Source organism: Heptranchias perlo, chromosome 19 (genome assembly GCF_035084215.1).
Source record: "Heptranchias perlo isolate sHepPer1 chromosome 19, sHepPer1.hap1, whole genome shotgun sequence".
Lineage (NCBI taxonomy): Eukaryota > Metazoa > Chordata > Chondrichthyes > Hexanchiformes > Hexanchidae > Heptranchias > Heptranchias perlo.
The window spans coordinates 9,128,969-9,153,712 of NC_090343.1; the positions used below are offsets into that span (position 1 = coordinate 9,128,969).

The following is a 24,744-nucleotide window of genomic DNA, read 5'->3' on the forward strand; positions in this document are numbered from 1 at the left end:
CTATGTAATTCTATGTAATCTGGTTTTTCTTTAGTGATGTTGGTTATCGGGTAAATATTGGCCATGAGCCAGGGAGCACTCCCCCTGCTCTTCTTCGAATAGTGCCATGGGATCTCTTATGTCAACCTGAGAAGGCAAATGGGGGTCTCCGTTTAATATCTCATCCGAAAGATGGCACCTCTGACTGTGCAGCGCCCCCTCGGTACTGCACTGAATATAAATTACATGCCGTGTCTAGGGAGTCGCATAAACAAAAGATTTTTTTAATTGCTGTTAGAGAATGAGTTTAGGATGATTTTCAAAATGGTAGACACACTCGGCAAATCTTTGAGCATCTGTGGAGAGGGCAGAGGAGCTAATGTTTCAGGCGCGGACCCTTGATCAGACTTGCTGAGTGTTTCTAGCATTTTCTGGGTTTGTTTTGTTTAAGTAAAAAAGTGGTATTTCTTTGCTCTCAATGGGCTAGATTTTGACTTTGTGCGATAGTGTGAAATGAGCGACAGCGAATCGGCAGCCCGTTTTACATCTTGCCTATTTGCTATCATCCATTTTAAGCGATCGCACAAGAAAGAACTTGCGTTTATCTAGCACCTTTCACGACATCGATACATCCCAAAGCACTTTACAGCCAAGTTGCCTGCGGTCTCTGTTGCGATGTAGGAAACGCGGCAGCCAATTTGAGCACAGCAAGGTCCCACCAACAGCAATGAGATAATGACCAGATTTTAGTGATGTTGGTTGAGGGATAAATATAGGACACCAGGGAGAACTCCCCTGCTCTTCTTCGAAATAGTGCCATGGGATCTTTTACGTCCACCTGAGAGGGCAGAAGGGACCTCAGTTTAACATCTCATCCAAAAGATGGCACCTCCGACACTCCCTCAGTAATGCACTGGGAGTGTCAGCATAGATTTTGCACTCAAGTCTCTGGAGTGGGACTCGAACCCACGACCTTCTGACTCAGAGGCGAGAGTGCTGCCCACTGAGTCACAGAGCCCAGATCATCCCCAATATCTTTTGTTTTCGATGGAGAATACTCCCGCGTATAAGGACAGCCATTGTCTGAGGCAAGAGCACAAGTATGCCCCCTCCCCATAGAGCCAGCTATCATCTGCGGGACCCAAACAATCCATGCGTCATGGAATCCTGCCTGAGAGGATTACAAAAAACTAGTATAAGAAAAGCTCAGAGTAAACCTAAAGCTCATTGAGAAAACAATTTCAAAATGAATAATGGTTTACTGGCCTCTCTGTGTCCTCACATCTGATATGATTCAAACCCATGCTGACTCAATCATAGTTTGAGCATTTCATTGCTCCCTGGTAAAATATTGGAAAAGGGGCGTTTGTGTCAGGGCTGCTGAACAGAATGTGTCTGACAGTGATATCTCTTAGCATCTCACACAGAGTCCAATGCTGGCTGAGAGCACTGTATATGCTGATAGCGTCTGTATGTCTGTGTGCCCTCCTGGTTCAGTGAATGCGAGGTCTCGGTGTCAGACTAGGCCTTCATCAAAAAAACATCAGTACCAGAAACCACATCTACACATCTTTCAAAAACAAGATTAATATCTTCAAAAGTAGTCAGCATTAAAAAAAAAATATATATATTGTTTACCTTGATTCTCTGCAGGGCAAAATATTTCGGGGTAGAGATTAGTCTGGACGCGCACCAGAACAGAGAGGCCTGAGGCCAGCCCGAATTTTGGCCTCAGGCCTCATCTGAATAATGGCTCGCCCTTCAGGAAGAATTACATTTTGGGATGCTTCCCTCGCCGGCAGCAGCCCTCAGGTAAGTCCTGGTTGGGGGGGGGGGCGGGGGGGGGGGGGGGGGGGGGGGTGGCGGGGAGGACAGCAGGAGACGGAGAACTGTGGAGCAGGGAGGAGCACTCCTGTTCCTCCTGGCTCCAATTAAAGTAAGTTGCTTGTTGGCAGCCGCTGGTTAGGCCGCAGCGAACCCCTGAGAAAATGAGCGGAGCAGACGCCGGCCATCCAAGAGGTTCTTAAACAGGGCGTTAAACCCTTCATTAACATATTCAAGAGCCCTAACGCCTTTTGTTAGGCGCCCAGGATCTGGGTGTTGATCATGGCTGATCTGTGCCTCAATTCCATTTACCCGCCATTGTTCCATATCCTTTGATACCCTTAACTAACAAACATTTATCGAACTGAGTCTTGAAAGCTCCAATTGTTTCCCAGCATCCACAGTCTTTTGGGTGGAGAGAATTCCAGATTTCTACTACCCTTTGTGTGAAAAAGTGCTTCCTGATTTCACTCCTAAATGGCCTGGCTCTAATTTTAAGATTAGGTCCCCTTCGTTCTTGATTCCCCCATCAGAGGAACTAGTTTCTCTGTATCTATCCTATCAAATCCTTTTAACATTTTAAATGCCTCGATTAGTTCACCCCTCAATCTTTTGTACTCAAGGGAATACAAGCTAAGTTTATGCAACCTGTCCTCATAACTTAACCCTCTATCATTCTGGTGAATCTGCGCTGCGCCAATATATCTTTCCCAGGATGCGGTGTCCCAAACTGAGCCATTGCTGTCACTGGAGGTGCCAGGCCGATGCTGCATAGTAGCTACAGGTGACCTTGCAGCAGATGGCAGCGTTCTACACCTGCTTCTCTGCTAACCCAGACCATGTGTAGACAGTTCACTGTGGCCATTGCCAGATAGGTGTGCCAGGGCCTGCAGATATGGTTTGTGGCACCTTGGTGGGCAATGGAATTTGATCACCCTGCCATGCCTTCTTTCACAGAGTGCCGCTGAATGCATGGCTTACTATGATTCAAGAAAGCATTTAACATTACAGTTATTTAGGCATTCGCATATCTTAACCCTGCCATCAAGTCTAGTGTCCCAGCTTCCTTGGGGAAGAGGAGTCTCCAGATGCACTCATTGTCTCCCAAAGCAAGAACTGTCCATCTCTGTCTCCAGATTCAAGTGTGAAGGTACCGGACAGTGGACACGGAGAACCTCTCGTGCAGTCTGTTCTGCTCTCGGCTGCCCCAATTACTGTCCCAAAATCAGGCCAGATCGCACGAAAGATCCGAGCTTGAAAATAGGTGAGGTTGAATTACGTCATGCTGGTGTCGTTACAAATAATTATTGACACCATTAATGGCGTAAATTACTGACATCCAGGTGCTGCAAAGAACAGCACATTAGAAATACCGCCTTGCTTTAGAATATGTGTGTGTGTACGCTCCATTTAGTTCTTAATGTGATCCAAGAGCCAGTGCATTTCAGGAGAGGACTGTGGCCAGAGGCCAGAAACTATTTCCTGAAACTAATGTCTGTAAACTGCGGTGACAAGAGGCATGAGACTGACTAAAGCCTCACCACCTGCAGTTAGTTTCTGATTGCAATGCTCATCCTTGACAGCATTACATAGAATTACATAGAATATACAGCCAGAAACAGGTAATTTGACCCAAATGGTCTATGCCAGTGTTTAGGCTCCACACGAGCCTCCTCCCACCCTACTTTATCTAATCCTATCAACATATCCTTCTATTCCTCTCTCCTTCGGTTATGAACTCTGTAATAGCATGTTTCCATTTGGCCTTTTTTTTAAATAAAAAAACTATTTCTGTTGTAATATGACTGCTGTGGATTTTTGCAGCAACGAGCAACTTGATGAACACACCTTGGCCCAGTGATCTCATAGTTCCCAGCACTTAAACAGCAATGTGCACTTAGACCCTTGAGAGACTGCAGCCAATTAGGACCACACCACCTTGGACCACGTGCACACGGCAGTGTGAAGCTAAACTCATGTGAATTTTAAGGAAAATGCTAATTAAAATTTTGCTGTGGCCCCCCCCCAAAAAAATCAATAACCAAATTCACAGCCTGAAAAAATTCTACTGGTATGGGCCGAGAGGTTACTTGATTTTAGGAAGGTGGGGGTGGCAGGGGGTGGAAAGAGTGAGAACGATTTAAAAAGTATCTTCTTCCAGAGCAAAAATTAAATGAAGTCAAGAGCAGCCATGGTTGAAATCCATTATTTACAAGATTTCAATCATTTTAAAAATGTGCGGCAGCAGGATTAATGCCGGAAGTTCATTTATCACAATACAAACAGCGTATTTGTCTCTTTTGACTTAGATCCAAAAAAATTTTCTCCTCTGCTCCATTTACAATGATTACAGTCAAATCACTGTTTACACTTGTGGGTTTTGATGTATGTTCCTCTAGGGACTGAATTAACTGAACATAAGACAAGGTGAGTTAATCAGAGGTAGACATGGTCATTATTACCTCTCTCTCACCAATGGACAGCTCCAGGCAGTCGTGTGATGCAAAACCACAGAAAGGCTGATCTGCGTTGGCCCTCTACTTAACTGCATGTCACTTTGGAACGGTAATAACGCAGTGTCAGATAGTTACTGGGACGCAAGTTTGATTTCCCGCTTCGCCATCTTTGCCATGCTGCTTTTCATGGGTTGAATTGAGAAATAGGAAAGGATCTAAGACTGTAGTGGGAGTTGTGTATAGGACCCCTGGCAGCAGCTCTGAAGTGCTAGACTATATAAATGCAGAGATTAGACAAGCGTGTAACAAAGGCATAGTGATCTTAATGGGGGGACTTTAACCTTCACATAGATTGGGAAAAGCAGACTAACAACTGTCAGAAAGGTAGTGAATTTCTTGAGTGTGTCTGGGATAGTTTTCTACAGCAGTATGTCCTAGAGGCAACAAGGGGGCAAGCCATATTAGATTTAGTAATGAGTAATGAACCAGATTTAGTTAACAGCTTAACTGCGTGAACATCTATCCAATAGCGATCATAACATGATCGAGTTCAAGGTAGTGTTTGAAAGGAAAAAAAGTGAATCAGCTGCTAAGATTCTAGACTTGGGTAAGACCGACTTCAATGGGATGAGACAGAGACTGTCCACAGGACACTGGGCAAATCTGTTAACGGGTAAAACGACTGATGATCAGTGGGAAATGTTTAAAGAAACATTTAACGAGATACAGAACCGGTTTATACCCCTGAGGGGCAAGAACACTACTTACCAAAAAAAACAGCCGTGGACAACTAAAGAGGTAAGGGACAGTATAAGACATAAGGAAAGGGCATACAAAAAGGCAAAAAATGGCACAGATCCTGGCAAATGGGAAAGATACAAAGATCAACAAAGGGTCACAAAACAGATAGTAAGTGCTACAAAAAGAGAGAATGAAAAGAAACTTGCAAGGGATATCAAAACCAATAGAAGGAACTTTTATAGTTATATTAGGAAAAAGAGGGTGGTCAGGAGCAGTGTTGGCCCCTTAAAAACTGAAAGTGGGGATATTGTCATTGACAATGGGAAATGGTGGACATGTTGAACAATTACTTTGCGTCAGTATTTACAGTAGAAAAAGAGGATAGCATGCCGGAAATCCCAAGAAAACTAATATTGAATCGGGGATAGGGACTCAATAAAATTAACATAAGTAAAACAACAGTAATGAACAAAATAATAGCACTAAAGAGTGACAAATCCCCAGGACCAGATGGTTTCCATCCCAGGGTTTTAAAGGAAGTAGGTGAGCACATTGCAGATGCCGTAACTATAATCTTTCAAAGTTCTCTAGATTCAGGAACTGTCCCTCTAGATTGGAAAATTGCACATGTCACTCTGCTTTTTAAGAAAGGAGAGAGAGGGAAACCAGGGAATTATAGACCAGTTAGCCTAATATCTTTTGTGGGGAAAATGCTGGAGTCTATAATTAAGGATAGGGTGACTGAACACCTCGAAAATTTTCAGTTAATCAGAGAGAGCCAGCATGGATTTGTGAAAGGTAGGTCGTGCCTGACAAACCTGATTGAATTTTTTGAAGAGGTGACTGAAGTAATGGACAGGGGAATGTCAATGGATGTTATTTATATGGACTTCCAGAAGGCATTTGATAAAGTCCCACATAAGAGACTTTTAGCTAAGATAGAAACCCATGGAATCGAGGGAAAAGTACGGACTTGATTAGGAAGTTGGCTGAGCGAAAGGTGACAGAGAGTAGGGATAATGGGTAGGTACTCACATTGGCAGGATGTGTCTAGTGGAGTCCTGCAGGGATCTGTCTTGGGGCCTCAATTATTCACAATATTTATTAACGACTTAGAGGAAAGCATAGAAAGTCTCATATCTAAGTTTGCCGATGACACAAAGATTGGTGGCATTGTAAGCAGTGTAGATGAAAACATAAAATTACAAAGGGGTATTGATAGATTAGGTGAATGGACAAAACTGTGGCAAATGAAATTCAATGTAGACAAATGTGAGGTCATCCACTTTGGAACAAAAAAGGATAGAACAGGGTACTTTCTAAATGGTAAAAAGTTAAAAACAGTGGATGTCCAAAGGGACTTAGGGGTTCAGGTACATAGATCATTGAAGTGTCATGAACAGGTGCAGAAAATAATTAATAAGGCTAATGGAATGCTGGCCTTTATATCTAGTGGACGAGAGTACAAGGGGGCAGAAGTTATGCTGCAGCTATACAAAACCCTGGTTAGACCGCACCTGGAGTACTGTGAGCAGTTCTGGGCACCTCACCTTCGGAAGGACATATTGGCCTTGGAGGGAGTGCAGCGTAGGTTTACTAGAATGATACCCGGACTTCAAGGGTTAAGTTACGAGGAGAGATTACACAAATTGGGGTTGTATTCTCTAGAGTTTCGAAGGTTAAGGGGTGATCTGATCGAAGTTTATAAGATATTAAGGGGAACAGGTGGGGTGGATAGAGAGAAACTATTTCCGCTGGTTGGGGATTCTAGGAGTAGGGGGCACAGTCTAAAAATTAGAGCCACACCTTTCAGGAGTGAGATTAGAAAACATTTCTACACACAAAGGGTGGTAGAAGTTTGGAATTCTCTTCTGCAAATGGCAATTGATGCTAGCTCAATTGCTAAATTTACCTTGGCAACCAAAGGTATTAAGGGATATGGGCCAAAGGCAGGTATATGGAGTTAGATCACAGATCAGCCATGATCTTATCAAATGGTGGAGCAGGCTCGAGGGGCTGAATGGCCTACTCCTGTTCCTATTTTTCCTATGTTTTAAAAAATTAATTCTTGGGATGTCACTGGAAAATCCCGCATTTATTGCCCATCCCTAGTTGCCCTCAGAAACTGGTGGGGACTTGAGTGTCTTGCTATGCCACTTCAGAGAGCAGTTAAGAGTCAATCACATTGGTGTGGGACTGGAGTCATATATAGGCCCAGACTGGGTAAGGACGGCAGGTTTCCTTCCCTATAGGACATTAGTGAACCAGTTGGGTTTTTAACCACAATCCGACAGCTTCATATTCACTTTTGCTGATCCTGGCTTTTATTTCCAGATTTTATAAAAACTGAATTCAAATTCTCGAACTGCCATCATGGGATTTGAACTCTGTGAGAAGGTTCTGAGCCAAAGGTACCTCCTCAGAGGAATAATAGGGGGAGTTCAATTCCCAGTCCCACTCCCACCCTGACCTCTCTGTCTTTGGCCTTCTATGCTGTACCAATGAAGCTCCACACAAGTTCAAAGAACTGGACTTTATCTTTCTATTCGGCACTTTGCAGCCCTCTGGTCTTCATATCAACTTTAATAACTTCAGACCTTAACCAAAGCTCGAACTTGCTATTTGTTAGGAAGTGCTAGTGATGTGGGAGGGGCGTGCTGGTGGTTTTCGTGGAGTGGGGAGGGAACAAGTTGGTGCCTGGGAAGGGGGCCCTCCATCGGAACACCATGCTGGCAGGGTGGTCTGCAACCTTGGTGCTGACCTGCTTTTTTCTTCTCCGAGGTCCCTGGGCTGCTCCACTTTGCCAGTGTTTTGTACCTCCATTTCTACCTGCCTCCTCACCAACTCCCCCCACTCCCACCCTCCACCCCCCATCCCCCACACCTCCTCCAGCTATTACACACTGTGTCTTGTATATGTCTTTAATTTCTTTGATTTCTCTCATTAGCCCTCCTATTGTCTCAGGCTATTATCATATTTAACTATCTCCTATTTTCAACTTAAGCACTTTACAAGTCACCCTGTTTCTTTGTGTGTCTGAGTGTGTGTTTCCCCTCCCCTCCCTTTCCTTTTTATTTACTTATTTTTTTTGTTTAAAACAAAGCTAACTCATTTGACATTTATCCAGAATATTTAACTCCAACCCGGTTAGAAGGGTTATTAACATCAGCAGGAACAAACCCCAACTGACAGAATGAACATGGTTCAGTCCTGGGTGTGATTAACAGCAGAATCCAACCCCCGCAGTCACATGTGAACTTGTTGATGTGTCAGCAGGGTGGATGACCGAGTGAACCCCTTCACACACGGAGCAGGTGAATGGCCTCTCCCCAGTGTGAACTCGCTGATCCTTTTAAAATGCCGTTCATCTGTAATGGGTCCTTGCTGGAAATGTCAACTCATCCGTTCTCTCCTCAGACGTTGCCTGACCTGCTAAGTGTTTCTGCGTTTTCTGTTTTTGTTTCGGAATCAGTAGGAGTGCTGCCATACGGATCCTCTGTTTTCTTTTCTTGTTGATTTTTCCCTCTCCCCTGTCCTCCTCTTCTAAAGGCATTGAATCCTGGTCAGGGTACAGTTCTTGGGAGCCAGGCATCCGCCAGTACCTCACCTTGATCACTATTCACAGCTCGAGTATTGTGTCCAATTCTGGGCACCACACTTTAGAGAGGGTGCAGAGGAGATTTACTAGAATGGTACCAGGGATGAACGGCTTCAGTGGAGGGACTAGAGAAGCTGGGATTGTTCTCCGTAGAACAGAGAAGGTTAAGGGGAGATTTGATAGAGGTGTTCAAAATCATGCATAGAGTAAATAAAGAGAAACTGTTTCCAGTGGCAGAAAGATTGGTAACCAGAGGACGCAGATTTAAGACGACTGGCAAAAGAACCAGAGGCAAGAAGAGGAAACATTTTTTTACTCAGTGAGTTGTAATGATCTGGAACGCACTGCCTGAAAGGGTGGTGGAAGCAGATTCAGTAGTAACTTTCAAAAGGGATAAATAATTGAAGGGGAAAAATTTGCAGGGCTCTGGGGAAAGAGCAGGGGAGTGGAGCTAATTGGATAGCTCTTTCAAAGAGCCAGGACAGGCACGATAGTGCAGAATGGCCTCCTTCTGTGCTGTTTGATTCTATGATCATTGACAGTGAGTGTCAGCAGGCTATTTGACCGCAGAGGGGAGGGCCCTAAACTAAGAGCACTGAGACCAAATGTAGCAGCCCCATCATTGCACTGAGATCAGCAAAGCACAAATTGGGAATTGAATCGAGCATCTTCCTGACCCAGATATCTCGGTATCTCAGTGAATAAACTCACCGAGCCATCATGCACCGTCTAACAGCCAGCTCAGAGTGACAGAGACCTAGAGAGCAGTTCTCCCATCCACCTAGCAAGTGCCCTAATTCGGGAGAAGATGAAGGACTTTCACATCCTGACGATACCCAGTTGTATCTCTTCACCACCATCCTCCATTGAACAACTGTTTGTCCGACATGAACATAGGAACATAGGAACAGGAGTAGGCCATTCAGCCCCTCGTGCCTGCTCCGCCGTTTGATAAGATCATGGCTGATCTGTGATCTAACTCCATATACCTGCCTTTGGCCCATATCCCTTAATACCTTCGGTTGCCAAAAAGCTATCTATCTCAGATTTAAATTTAGCAATTGAGCTAGCATCAATTGCCATTTGCGGAAGAGAGTTCCAAACTTCTACCACCCTTTGTGTGTAGAAATGTTTTCTAATCTCGCTCCTGAAAGGTCTGGCTCTAATTTTTAGACTGTGCCCCCTACTCCTAGAATCCCCAACCAGCGGAAATAGTTTCTCTCTATCCACCCTATCTGTTCCCCTTAATATCTTATAAACTTCGATCAGATCACCCCTTAACCTTCGAAACTCTAGAGAATACAACCCCAATTTGTGTAATCTCTCCTCGTAACTTAACCCTTGAAGTCCGGGTATCATTCTAGTAAACCTACGCTGCACTCCCTCCAAGGCCAATATGTCCTTCCGAAGGTGAGGTGCCCAGAACTGCTCACAGTACTCCAGGTGCAGTCTAACCAGGGTTTTGTATAGCTGCAGCATAACTTCTGCCCCCTTGTACTCTAGTCCTCCAGATATAAAGGTCAACATTCCATTTGCCTTCTTGATTATTTTCTGCACCTGTTCATGACACTTCAATGATCTATGTACCTGAACCCCTAAGCACCTATGGATATCCACTGTTTTTAACTTTTTACCATTTAGAAAGTACCTTGTTCTATCCTTTTTTGATCCAAAGTGGATGACCTCACATTTGTCTACATTGAATTCCATTTGCCACAGTTTTGCCCATTCAAGTCATGGGTGAGCTAGGAATTTCTGCAGCTTGACCAAACTCATCCTGTTCGACTGATATTTCATTCCTGGCTCCTTGCTCAGACTAAATCCGACATTGCACAACCTTGGTGTCCCATTCGATTCTGAACTGAGAATCAAACCTCACATTTAGCCTATCATCAACCCCACCTACTTCTGCCTCCAGAATACTGCCTGGTCCTTTCCCTACCTCATGCTCACCTCCACTGAAACCCTCGTCCATGATTTCATCACCTCCAGGCTCAACTTTTCCAACATTCTCCTCACTGGCCTCGCAAGCTCTGCCCTACATAAACTCCAACTCGTCTGGAACTTTGCTACTCACATCTTATCTCACACTAAGTCCTATCCACCCATCTCCCCTGTTCTTGCCGATCTCCATTGGATTCCTGTCCTCAGCACATTAACTTCAAAATCTTTGTCCTAAGTGATCCCTCCATTGCCTTACTTTGCAACTTCCTGTATCCCTATGTGCCTGCTTACACCCCTGCTCCTCCAACTCTGGTCTACTGCGTCATCTCCCCCTCCCCCATCAATGGTAGAGCCTTCAGCCATCTTGCCCCCACACTTTGAAATTCTCTCTCTCTAAACCCCTCCTACATCTCTTCGCATCTTCAAAACTCTCTTTTCAACGTGCTTTCAATCACCTCCTTTAACTCCAGGATTGGGTCTGACCTTCACCTTTGAAATGCTTTGGGGGCATTTTGCAATGTTAGGTAAATGCAAGTTTTTGTGTTTTAAAGTACTTCACATACCATGAATTTTTTGAAGTTCATTGCCTGTTGTTATGTGGGCAAGTGTAGCAGCCATTTTGTACACAGCAAGATCCCAAAAACAGGATTGAAATGAATGCTAAATTAATCTGTTTTTGGTGGTGTTGGTTGAGGGGTACATGTTGGCCAAGATACTAGAAGAATTCCCTGCTCTTCTTTGAATAGTTCCAAGGGATCTTTCATGTCTCCCTGAACAGGCAGATGAGTCCTTGATTAAGTGTTTCAACTAAAGGATGCCACCTTCTACAATGTAGTGCTCCCTCAGTACTGCACTAAAGTGTCATCTTAGATTATCAAATCTATTAGATCAAATTCTGGTGTGGGGCCTGAACTCAGAACTTTCTGACTATCGAACGGATCTGATAGAAATGTTCAAAGTGATGAAAGGATTGAAAGGGAAAACAGTGAAAGATTATTTCTATTGGTTGGTGAATTGGCAACAAGGAGGTTTAAGATCAGGATTGTACTAGGTACAGATTAGTAGGATTTTTTTCATGTAAAAGGGAAATTTGATATGGGTTGGTTTATCATATTTGGCTATTGAAGCCAAGTCAATCGCAAGATTTAAGACCAAATCACATAAGCATCTAAAAAATAAAGATATTAATGGTTATGGGAAAATAGTTGGGACATGGAATAAGAGTAGATAGACCCAGCAGAGGCAAGATGGGCTGAATGGCCTCTTTCTGTCTCAAAATTTCTATAGTTCTGTGCGAGTGTCAGTAGAAATTCTCTCAGACTTGAAGGCTGAGCCTCAAGAATCATTGATGAATATTTAACTATGAGGAGAAGCCAGAATAGCATATATTCTGTTTCTACTTGTGGGACAGTCCAAAACTAGACGACATAAATATAAGACAGTCACTAACAAATCCAATAAGGAATTCAGGAGAAACCCAGAGAGTGGTTACAATGTGGAACTTGGTACCACACAGAGTAGTTGAGGCAAGTAGGATAGACGCATTTAAAGAGGAGCTCGATAAGTACATGAGGGAGAAAGGAATAGAAGGATATGCTGATAGGGTTAGATGAAGTAGGGAGGGAGGAGGCTCGTGGGGAGCATAAACACTGGCATAGACCAGTTGGGCAGAATGGCCTGTTTCTGTGCTGTACATTCTATGTAAGTCCATGTATTGTTTTTGTTAATTTGATGTTGGGCACATAGTAATATCTTGATGTGAAATAAAAACAGAAAATGCTGGAGAAGCTCAGCAAGTGAGGCAGCATCTGTGGGGAAAGAGACAGAGTTAACGTTTCAGGTCGAAGACCTTTCGTCAGAACTGGAAGAAGTTGAAGATTTGACAGATGTGAATTGTGTTAGCGTGTAGAGTTCTTGGCAAGCAAATAGAAAAGGTTTGTGAATAGTTTCAAGTAGAGGCAGCCCCTTTGTCATTTGATTGTATGCTGCCGCCCTGGTCAAAATCTAACGTACCTTTTTGGTTTCGTCCATGGCCCTGAGAATGGAGATATTGAGCTGTTCCAGAGCAGACAGGACACTTTCATACTCCCCGAGGTGCTCAGAAAAATACTCTAGAAAAAGAAGAAAATAAGAGTTTTTAATCTTCTCTTCCACAAAGCGTAATTTATTTCTACCACATATTACCAAATCATGTAAGAAGAAAGAACTTGCATTTATATAGCACCTTTCACGACCTCAGGATGTTCCAAAGCGCTTTACAGCCAATGAAGTACTTTTGAAGTGTAGTCACTGTTGTAATGAGGGAAATGTGGCAGCCAATTTGTGCATATAAAGATCCCACAAACAGCAATGTGATAATGACCAGACAATCTATTTTAGTGATGTCGGTTGAGGGATAAATATTCACCAGGACACCGGGGAGAACTCCCCTGCTCTTCTTCGAAATAGTGGCCATAGGATCTTTTCCGTACACCTGAGAGGGCAGATGGGACCTCGGTTTAACGTCTCATCCAAAAGACGGCACCTCCGACAGTACAGCACTCCCTCAGTACTGCATTGAGGCGTCAGCCTAGATTATGTGCTTAAGTCTCCCTGGAATGAGACTTGAACCCACAACCTCCTGAGCCAAGGCTCAACATATACAACAGAGAGAATAATGGATACCTAGGAGTGAGTTACAGACTGGAATCCGACTGAGTGGTCCAGATAACAGCATATGTCAAAAAATAAATGAAGCTCATCTGATGGTTCGTCAAATTTATAAATTACAAGGAAGGTCCAAGGTTCATCCCCTGCTCTGTGCAAAATTTAAGGGAGAATTGGATAGATATTTGAAGGTGTGGGCAACAGAGATTTAGGGGGCATTGTTAACCTAACCCATCCATCGGGAGACTGACGGGATCGGGTGTACCTCTGGTTTTACACCCTACCCGAATTTACTCTCCATTGAAGTCATCGGACAAGGTGTAAAACCGGTGTTACACCTGATCCCGTGGGTTTCCCGCTGGTGAGTTAGGTTAAAATTACCCCCTTGGTCTTAGTGTCCAGTCAAGTGGACCGCAGACTATTTTCCGGCCCTGTCCTATGTTCCTATATTCAGGAATTAGATAGTTGCTTGATAAAATAGTAATATTGAAGAGTCTGAGGAGCAAGTAGGAAAATGGGATTACATTCGATGGCTGACGTGGAATTAAAAACTAGCACAAATTTGATGGGTCAAATGGCCTCTTTCTGTGCTGTAACACTTTACGATTCTGTCAGTTGAGTAGCAAAAGGGCTGCTACAGCTGGTCTCAGTGTCCTTGGGCTAAGGAGGAGAGAATTGGCCAAGGTTGCCGCTCCTGACCCTTACCCAGTACCTCTTGTGTGTGTGGCCATTAGATGAGGGCACATGTGAGTCAGCTGTGATACCCTCTGTGGTCGAATAGTCAATCAAGCCCCACTGTCAAGGCTCATGCATGAATAATGACCACGGGGCAAGTTACTAGAGGGTTTTCAGTGCTCACTGATTCATACCCAGCAAAGGCTTCAGGAGTAGATTAGTGGGAAAAAAATATATAAATAAAAAGTTGTTTTTTTAATATCCCGCTAAATTGGGTCTTTTCAATTCAATGTTAACAGGCAATGGGAGGAGTCCATTTTATTCCCCGACTAGCAGCACTTAATTCATTTTAAAAATCAATGAATCTTCACAGTTGCTTGAATCTTGAAAGACAAAATTAAAATTCCCTCCACATTTAGGCTGGTTGCGAGTAATTTGTTATTTCTGTGTGTAAGGTAACTAATTATGGAATGTAATTTCATAGGATCATGGGGATGCAGTCAACAGGAACAGCATGTGTAGCTGAGTGTGTATGTGTATACAATCCTGATGAGAGCAAATTCATTACAATGTTCATTACAACTGCCTCCAAGCGGCTAGTTTCACTCCTTACATGAGCTAATAATGGATACAGTCTGATAAAGCGCTGGATTCCATCGCAGCAGTATCCAGGAGTTGTTTTAAGGTCTAGCAATCTTCAACATGATTGTAGTGACAAAAAATAGGCTTCTAATCCCACCAACCCTATACACAGACACGTAGTGCTTACAAAAGGGAGGTGCTGTTTGAATGAAGCTAAAAGAGGGGTGGGACGGTAGGTCTCTTGAGTTAAGTTGGCAGTTGATTTTCCTCTTTTGTGGTTTTGTGACTAACAGACACGGGTAGAACAAGGAGTCACACAAACCCCACCTAAAACACACCCAGAGGTAAATATTCATCGTCACCGCGTGACTGGCAATCTGGCGGAGTGGATCACTGACCCTTTATGGAACCCGTCCGAATTTACACCATTGGTTGTAAAGTGCTTTATGACGTCCTGAGGTCATGAAAGGCATTATATAAATGCAAGTCTTTCTTTCTTTCTTTCGCTTTCTTTCTCCCTCTCTCTCCTTCTTTCTTTCTTTCTCCTACCCTTTGCGGTCTTTGGGGAAGTAAGATCAAAGTTTAGTTTATTAGCATTGTAACCACTTTCTGTCCCAGTGCCTTTGTAAAAGAAACATGTGTGAATAGACTTTCCTTTAAAAGCTCATGATGTGGAGATGCCGGTGATGGACTGGGGTTGACAATTGTAAACAATTTTACAACACCAAGTTATAGTCCAGCAATTTTATTTTAAATTCACAAGCTTTCGGAGGCTTCCTCCTTCGTCAGGTGAACGATGTGATTTTCACATCGTTCACCTGACGAAGGAGGAAGCCTCCGAAAGCTTGTGAATTTAAAATAAAATTGCTGGACTATAACTTGGTGTTGTAAAATTGTTTACAACTTTAAAAGCTCAGCATAGAGAAACTATTTCTTCTTTCCAAATCTTTTCTGTGAAAAAGCGGTCAAAAAAATCCCAAAACTTCACATGCACGTATATATTGTTCATCATGTACACACAAAAATATATGTTTACACATATACACACTAATATCTTCCTATATTATACCACCCATTATCTATTGCAACACATTATAATATCCCACAAGTCAGGAGTGTGATGGAATACTCTCCACTTGCCTGGATGAGTGCAGCTCCAACAACACTCAAAAAGCTCGACACCATCCAGGACAAAGCAGCCCGCTTGATTGGCACCCCATCCACTCCCCTAAACATTCACACCCTTCACCACCGGCGCACAGTGGCTGCAGTGTGTGCCATCCACAGGATGCACTGCAGCAACTCACCAAGGTTTCTTCAACAGCACCTCCCAAACCCACGACCTCTACCACCTAGAATGACATGATGTGGAGATGCCGGTGATGGACTGGGGTTGACAATTGTAAACAATTTTACAACACCAAGTTATAGTCCAACAATTTTATTTGAAATTCACAAGCTTTCGGAGGCTTCCTCCTTCCTCAGGTGAATGTTGTGGAAATGAAATCCTCGAACCCTTCGCATTTATAAATCACAGAACAATACCTGGTGATTACAGATAGTCTTTCCAACTGCCCGTTGCCACGGCAATCACAGTGTGCAGACAGAGAGGTGTTACCTACAAGGCCACCGAATATACAGACACCCAAAAAAAAACAGAGAGAGAGAGGCAGAAACATAGAAACATCCGGAAGGAAGAGAAAGACAGCAAATGACCCGTTATATTAAAAACAGATAACATTTGTTCGCTGGTGGGGTTACATGTAGCGTGACATGAACCCAAGATCCCGGTTGAGGCCATCCTCATGGGTGCGGAACTTGGCTATCAATGACATGAGCAGCAGGTACATGGGAACAACACCACCTGCACGTTCCCCTCCAAGTCTCACACCATCCCGACTTGGAAATATATCGCCGTTCCTTCATCGTGGCTGGGTCAAATTCCTGGAACTCCCTTCCTAACAGCACTGTGGGAGAACCTTCACCACACGGACTGCAGCGGTTCAAGAAGGCGGCTCACCACCACCTTCTCAAGGGCAATTAGGGATGGGCAATAAATGCTGGCCTCACCAGCGACACCCACATCCCATGAACAAATAAAAAAAAATGTTGCTGTGAAGACAGTTTGAGTAATAAAACATTGAGGATTGATAGGAAAAGCCAAGTGCACAAATGTCTGTGTCCCATAATGTTCTTTGATGTTCTGAATTTACTTCCTAATAAGTAAGTAGGAAGGAAAATGGTATGTTAGCCTTTATTGCAAGGGGTTTGGAGCATAAGAGTAAGGAAGCCTTGCTGCAAATATATAGGGCTCTGGTGAGACCACATCTGGAGCACTGTGTACAGTTTCGGTCTCCTTACCTAAGGAAGGATATACTTGCCTTAGAGGCGGTGCAACAAAGGTTCACTAGATTGATTCCTGGGATGAGAGGGTTGTCCTATGAAGAGAGGTTGAATAGAATGGGCCTATATTCTGTAGTTTAGAAGAATGAGAGGTAATCTCATTGAAACTCTTAGGGGGCTTGACAGGGTAGATGCTGGGAGGCTGTTTCCCCTGGCTGGAGATTCTAGAACTAGGGATCATAGTAGCATGATAGGGGGTTGGCCATTTAGGACTGAGATGAGGAAAAATTTCTTCACTCAGAGGGCTGTGAATCTTTGGAATTCTCTACACCACAGGGCTGTGGATGCTCAGTCGTTGAGTATATTCAATTGTAAACAATTTTACAACACCAAGTTATAGTCCAGCAATTTTATTTTAAATTCACAAGCTTTCGGAGGCTACCTCCTTCCTCAGGTGAACGATGTGGAAGGAGGTAGCCTGAGGAAGGAGGTAGCCTCCGAAAGCTTGTGAATTTAAAATAAAATTGCTGGACTATAACTTGGTGTTGTAAAATTGTTTACAATTGTCAACCCCAGTCCATCACCGGCATCTCCACATCATGAGTATATTCAAGACTGAGATCAATAGAATTTTGGACTCTAGGGGAATCAAGGAATACGGGGATAGGGCGGGAAAGTGGAGTTGAGGTAGAAGATCAGCCATGATCTTATTGAATGGTGAAACATGCTCGAGTGGCTGTAAAGCCGACTCCTGCTCCTATTTCTTAGGTTCTTATGTTCTGGACACACTCACATTAAAAACCAAATGTAGCGTCTCGATGAACTTTAACAAGGGACTTTGACCTCTACCCGTGATTGACAAGGAGAAAGGAGCAGAGAAGAGATGACTCACTTTCCGTGACATTGGTTGCACTTCACATCATCAACAGCCTCCAGACTATTGACGCACAACCTCGTTCAACATTTCCCAGGAAATTGGCCAGTAGCTATGTCTATCTTTAAAGTTGAAGGATCAGATTTGACAGAAACAGCGCAGTTTAACCGAGTACACGGAGGAAGTGTACCTTCAGAGGAAACAACAAGGGTTGTTAAGAGTGCCTGAGTACAAGTTACTGCAGTCGCAGCTCCCTCGGGATTAGCCCAGGCATAATCGCTGGAAAGGCTAAGTGAAATTCAGCATTAAAAAAAAAATTGTAGGACAGGAAGGAGACAATGATATTGCTGACTTACCACACAATTCTTCTGTGTCCAAGTTGCTGTTTTAAGGAGAAAGAAAAAGTGGATTAGAATGATGCCATTAGTGGTGGCTAAAATTATTAAAAATACAGAGTAATAAATGTCAATCGACAACAACAACAACTTTCATTTATATAACGCCATTAACGTAGTAAAACGTCCCAAGGCGCTTCACAGGAGCGTTATCAAACAAAATTTGATGCTGAGAGGTAGTTTCCCCTGGTTGGAGAGTCTAGAACTAGGAGGCATAGTCACAGGATAAGGGGTCGGCCGTTTAAGACTGAGATGAGGAGGAATTTCTTCACTCAGAGGGTTGTGAATCTTTAGAATTCTCTACCCCAGAGGGCTGTGACTGCTGAGTCATTGAATATATTCAAGGCTGAGCTAGATAAATTTTTGGATTCGAGGGGAATCAAGGGATATGGGGATCGGGCAGGAAAGTGGAGTTGCGTTCGAAGATCAGCCATGATCTGATTGAATGGCGGAGCAGGCTCAAGAGGCCATGTGGCCCACTCCTGCTCCTATTTCTTATGTTTCTTATTTGACACCAAGCCACATAAGGAGATTTTAGGACAGGCGGTCAAAAAGGTAGGTTTTAAGGCACGTCTTAAAGGAAGAGAGAGAGGTAGAGCGGCGGAGAGGTTTAGGGAGGGAATTCCAGAGCTTAGGGTCTAGGCAGCTGAAGGCACGGCCGCCAATGGTGGGGCGATGGAAATCGGGGATGTGCAAAAGGCCAGAATTGGAGGAACGCAGAGATCTCGGAGGGTTGTAGGGCTGGAGGAGAACACAGAGATAGGGAGGGGCGAGGCCATGGAGGGATTTGAAAACAAGGATGAGAATTTTAAAATCGAGGCATTGCTGTACCGGGAGCCAATGTAGGTCAGCGAGCACAGGGGTGATGGATGTATGGGACTTGGTGTGAGTAAGGATACGGGCAGCAGAGTTTAGGAGATAATGTCATTTAAAATTTAAACTCTAAGACCCATGTTCTGGAGAGTTGTTTTCGAACATACTGAACAGCAATATCAGCTGTGAAAGCTCCTCTCCATATCATGGCAGTTGGCTGGAACAATCCTCAGTCACTCGGGAATGTCTGGAATCAATGGTTGAAATGTCTCCCTGAATTTGCCCCATTTCTTCTCCAGGTTGGAAGTTTGTGGGTTCAAGCCAGAACTTGAGCACATAATCCTAGTTGCTATTCCAGTCCAGCACTCAGGAAGTACTGCATTGTCCAAGCTACCGTCCTTTGGAAGTTTGCAGTGAGACCCTGTCTACCTATTTTGGTTCATTCAGTTGGGTGTTAAAGATCTCATCGCACCATTCAAGGAAGAACAGGGAGTTCTCCAGGTGTTTTTTTTAACGTTTCTCCCTGAACCAAAATCACCATTGTTGTTTGCTGTGGGTAAAATGGCTGCCACATATGCCTGCATAACGATAGCAACTTGCATTTAGGTAGCACCTTTAATGCACCTTTAACCAAAACAGTTCTCTTAAGACTTTTATTTAGCGCCTTTCACGACTTCAGGACATCCCAAAGTGCTTTACAACCAATGAAGAACTTTCTGAAGTGTGGGCAATGTTGCAATGTAGGAAACACAGCAGCTAATTTGCGCACAGCAAGGTCCCACAAAAAGGAATGTGATAATGACCAGATAATCTGTTTTAGGTGTTCGTTGAGGGACAAATATTGGCCAGGATACCAGGGAGAATTCTTCTTCGAAATAATGCCATGGGATCTTCTACGTCCAGCTGAGAGGGTAGACGGGGCCTCGGTTTAACTTCTCATCCGAAAGGCGACACCTCCGACTGTGCAGCACTCCCTCAGTACTGCACTGGAGTGTCAGCCTAGATTATGTAATTCACCGTAAACGAAACACTTTGAGGAGTTTCTGAGCGGCTTGATAGGGTGATGTGTCTTTCTTCTTTTCTGTCTTCTCTTGGCACTTCACTTCCTACATCCTTGCTCAACTCTAATCCAAATCAGCCGCCTCAGTCCTCAATGGACTCCTCTCTGACCTTAATCAGCACCCCCAGTTCTCACTAGTGATGAACTACTCTTCAACTCTGAAATCAGGGTAACCTCACAGAAGAAAATAAGAATTGTTAGGAATCTTTATTCACATATTGTCTTCTAAAAATATCATACTACAGTAATAATAATAATAATGGAATGATTAGATTTCCCCTGCAGTCTCACCTTCAATTATCTATCTCCCTGTCTTCATTTATAAGGCAAGTGCATACAGTTTCCATGTTGTTATTACACTTCACTTCAATTTGGCCAGTGCGATTGGGAAAAGCTGTCTGATTTCCTGGCTAACAGTTGAAGCCAAAAGAAATAGAGTTGATCTCTGAATTCTCGCAGGCCATGATGTCTGGAGTCAAGTACTGTAAAGTGAAGTGATGCTGCTTGACTGAGGGCCCTGGTGGGGACAGGACAGCTGGATTTACCAATGGGCTACATGTCAAAAGGCAAGAGGCTGACAGGATTGATTTGTGTTGGAACAAGGAGCTACTGCCTGACACGATGCCACAGATATTTGTCATCTCTTCCTTTCTAGTCTCACTTGGAACAACCTGCGTTTCAATGACTGTCATTTTTGGAAGATATATAATATTTTGAAGGTCATCATGAAGATACTTTTCCTCCCTCGCTATTTTGCCCGTTTCTTAGGACATGTGGAAGGGCTTGTCCTGAAGATGATCTGCCAGTCCATGAGTCAGTGTAAACCTGTATCTGAGACAGCCTCAATACCTCACCCATATGGGTGGATGCTGGTGGCATTTGACATCGGGGAAAAAGTACGATTTTCAGATAATTCTGACCTTGCTGACAATCAAAAATGTAAGTTTAAAGAGGAAGCCTCACCATCAGCAACCATTTTCAAAATTCAAAACCTAGGGATGCTGAAACAAATTGAGGAAAAATTTACGATGGTGAAGAGAAGTTATGTTCAACTTGTCTAGGACCTTGGTTAGACCACATTTGGAGTATTGTGCACAGTTCTGGTCTCCATATTATAAAAAGGATACAGACGAACTGGAGAAGGTGGAAAAAAGATTTACAAGGATTTACCAGAACCTGAGAGGTTACAACTATCTGAACACGCTGGGGTTCTTTTCTCTAGAAAAGAGGAGACTGAGACTGAGAATTAAAATTATGAAGGAGTTCAATAGGATAGAGGTAAAGAAGATGTTTCCACTTGTGGGGGAGACCAGAACCAGGGGCCATAAATATAAGAGTTACTAATAAATTAAATAAGGAATTCAGGACAAACTTCTTCAGTCAGAGAGTGGTGAGAATGTGGAATTCACTACCACAAAGAGTAGTTGAGGCAAATAGCATAGATGCATTTAAGGGGAATCCAGATAAACACATGATGGAGAAAAGAATAAAGGGTTATGCTGATAGGGTTAGATGAAGTGGGGTGGGAGGAGGCTCGTGTGGAGCATAAATGCCGGCTTGGACCAGTTGGGCCGAATGGCCTGTTTCTGTGCTGTAAATTCTAAGTAATTCAACCAAGTGCTGATGACAAGAGATGTAGCCAAATTTGCTCGGGATTCAGGGGTTGTTTTAAGTCTCAGGAGATTTGGCCTGTCAAAATCTTTATTTGGTAAGGGTACCCACAACTCCCCTAACACACACCAACTGCCTTGCAAGACACCATCCTCCACTTCATTTGAAATATGATGTGGAGATGCCGGTGATGGACTGGGGTTGACAATTGTAAACAATTTTACAACACCAAGTTATAGTCCAACAATTTTATTTTTAATTCCACATTTCCACACCACCTGAGGAAGGAGGAAGCCTCCGAAAGCTTGTGGAATTAAAAATAAAATTGTTGGACTATAACATGGTGTTGTAAAATTGTTTACAATTCATTTGAAATACAGAGACCAAGAAAGGGTGGTGCTTACTCAGTCCGGTGCTTATCAATCTTGTGAAACAGCTCCCGTAGCTCATCAGTGCTCAGGATGCCATCTGCAAAGTAGGCCTTAAATTCATCGAATGATAATTTGCCATCATCTGGAAGAAGAAGACAAAGCCAGGCCTTTAAATGATCCAGATGTCTTCAGAGTATTTGGTAGACTTTTCAGCAATACATAGGCCCCGATTTTAAAGATGTGGCAGGGGTGGGTGGGTGGGTGTGGGGGTGCGTCCTGAAGCAGCCAGGCCTCGTTTCCATAAATGTTCCCAGAGTCCCGCCCGAACGTGGCCAGATCCGCTGCCTGGCCAGCGGGCAGGAGCGGGAATTCAGCGGCAGGAGGTCGCAGCCCAGGACCCATGGGAACAGTCTCCACCAGTCAGTTGAGGAAGGGGAGGTTCTGGAGGCGATCTGGGGGGGAGGAAGTGGGGGGAGCCAGGGGCAAGGGAGACCCAAGGAGCACTCCTGCTCCTCCTGGCCCACAAGGAAGCCTAAAATTAAATGTTTTAACTCATCTGGCCTACGATCCCCCTCCCGGCAGGTCTGGCCTGACAGGGAAGCCATCACTACTCCTCCCCACTCAGGCCTCAGGACTAATATCGCAGTGGGGTCCTGATGACATAATCAGAACCCGATATGCATATTTAAAGAAAGACCACACTTCCTGCGAGATTTCATCTCGCTTGCTCAAAAGAGCAGTTTAAGATCAGGACACAGCAATAAATGTAGCAGGATCAGAGGGGGGAAATGACTGCCCTCAATTTAACTGCCTCCCTGCCCAGTATCCGCCAGGCGGGGGGGCAGTTAAAATCAGGGCTTCTGGATTGTGGTATAGAGTATCCCCACAGTTGTACTGTCAATTGTCCAAGTAAAAAACATAAGGCCAGACACAGACAAAAACTACTAAAAGATAATATTTTGTCTACTCACCGTTCTTGTCTGCTCTCCGAAAAATCTGAAAACAGAAAGATTAAAATGCAAAGATTAATCGTATTCCACGGGTAACATGCCTTCAGGAAAGACATAGAAAGCACAACAACGTGGGAATCCCTACCTTGCCTTCAAGGCAGCGATGAAGCTGCCCTGAGAGTACAATTGGACTCTGATACATAAGAACAGGAGTAGGCCATTCAGCCCCTCAAGCCTGTTCAGCCATTCAATTAGATCATGGCTTGGCTGATCTGTATCTTAACTTCATTTACCTGTCTTGGTGCCCTTAAAACCCTTGCCGAACAAAAATATCAGAAACACAGATGAAGGTATGACATATTTTACAGAGAAGTGTAGCCTTCAGTCCTATAGGACGATAGGAATGTCGCCTTTTGAATATAACAGGTAAGAATTTAATTTGTAATGTTACACTGATATCCCAGAGTTGCCTTCCATTACCTTTGTGGGTGGCTGAGGGAGGGGAGCGGGATTGGAGTCGGGGAGAAGTTTTACAGGACATTATAGAAGTTTTCTCTGTGGTTATTCACTTTCATTAGGAGATTAAATAAGAAACCATGGCAGTTCAAATTGGACATGGTCTGTTCAAATGAGAAGGGCCTTTTCTCATTGCATATTTTCTATTTTGTGTTTTATCTGGTGAACGTCATGCAAGTAGGAAGTCACCTGATACTGCGGTAACAAGGAAATCAATTGGAGGGATACGGAGCATCGACTGTTAAGCACCATTTTGTTTTTAATGCTGAGCCAGAGGATAGGAAGCAGTATTTACAGCAATAACCAGAAGGTTAACATCTCGAGTCTCAGGTAATGTAGCCCTGGGAGGCACGAGGAACAGATCGGCAGGCATGTATGTATATACTTCAAATTGTTAATTATACATCAGCTCAATATCTAGCGTCCACACATAACTCTGGCTCATGCATAATCTGTCATTCACTCTCATCATAGAGAATTCCTAACTCAACTATTATGGATTTTCCAGGGCATTAGGCCCCAGCATTAGGGTAGTCCTCAATCATCTGATGCACTTCCAAGGGAAATGCTTTCACTAAGAGCCTGCTGAGCGCACAGAACCCAGATTCAACCAGCATAATGCAGCTGAATTCACCCAACACCAAATGTGTTTTATTGAGGGGCAATTTGCCTCGTGAAGCAGTTTTGAGAAGGAATATCAATTTCAATTAATCTATTAAAAATTACTATCCATTCAATCCATTGGTAAAATGACATTACTCACCATAAATAACTGACCCATAATTCTTATAGGAAAAGGCTGTCATGGCAACCCAAGGGAGGCCTGTTTATTTGAGCACAAACGACAGACCAGAGGAATATGAAACAGTTGAAAAGAATTCACAACAATTGATAGAATTAGATCATTCCCAGAGTAATTGAGTGAGTTTAAAGTGGTGTCATGTAATAAGGATCTAATTCCCCACTTAAAGGTGAGTGTAATCATAGAATGAATCACAGAAGGAGGCCATTTGGCCCATTGTGCTGGCTCTTTGAAAGAGCTATCCAATTAGTCCCATTCCCCTGCCCTTTCCCTACAGTCTTGCAAATTTTTCCCCTTCAAGTATTTATCCAATTTCCTTTTGAAAGTTATTATTGAATCTGCTTCCACCGCCCTTTCATGATGTGGAGATGCCGGTGATGGACTGGGGTTGACAAATGTAAGGAATCTTACAACACCAGGTTATAGTCCAACAGTTTTATTTGAAAATCACAAGCTTTCGGAGGCTTTCTCCTTCGTCAGGTGAGCAGGTCACCTGACGAAGGAGAAAGCCTCCGAAAGCTTGTGATTTTCAAATAAAACTGTTGGACTATAACCGCCCTTTCA

The 24,744-nt window shown here is 43.6% G+C and overlaps 1 protein-coding gene across 1 annotated transcript in view; it reads right to left on the bottom strand.

Moving 5' to 3' along the window:
- The window catches only part of LOC137335421 (N-terminal EF-hand calcium-binding protein 1-like), a 138,185-nt gene that overhangs the window by 54,521 nt on the left and 58,920 nt on the right, over positions 1 to 24,744 (bottom strand). Inside the window, exons 2-5 of the mRNA XM_068000767.1 lie at positions 22,884 to 22,908; positions 21,946 to 22,054; positions 18,019 to 18,044; positions 12,556 to 12,653 (exon numbers count right to left, since the gene is read on the bottom strand). Coding sequence (XP_067856868.1) covers positions 12,556 to 12,653; positions 18,019 to 18,044; positions 21,946 to 22,054; positions 22,884 to 22,908 — 258 coding nt within the window. The remainder of the gene's footprint in view (positions 1 to 12,555; positions 12,654 to 18,018; positions 18,045 to 21,945; positions 22,055 to 22,883; positions 22,909 to 24,744) is intronic.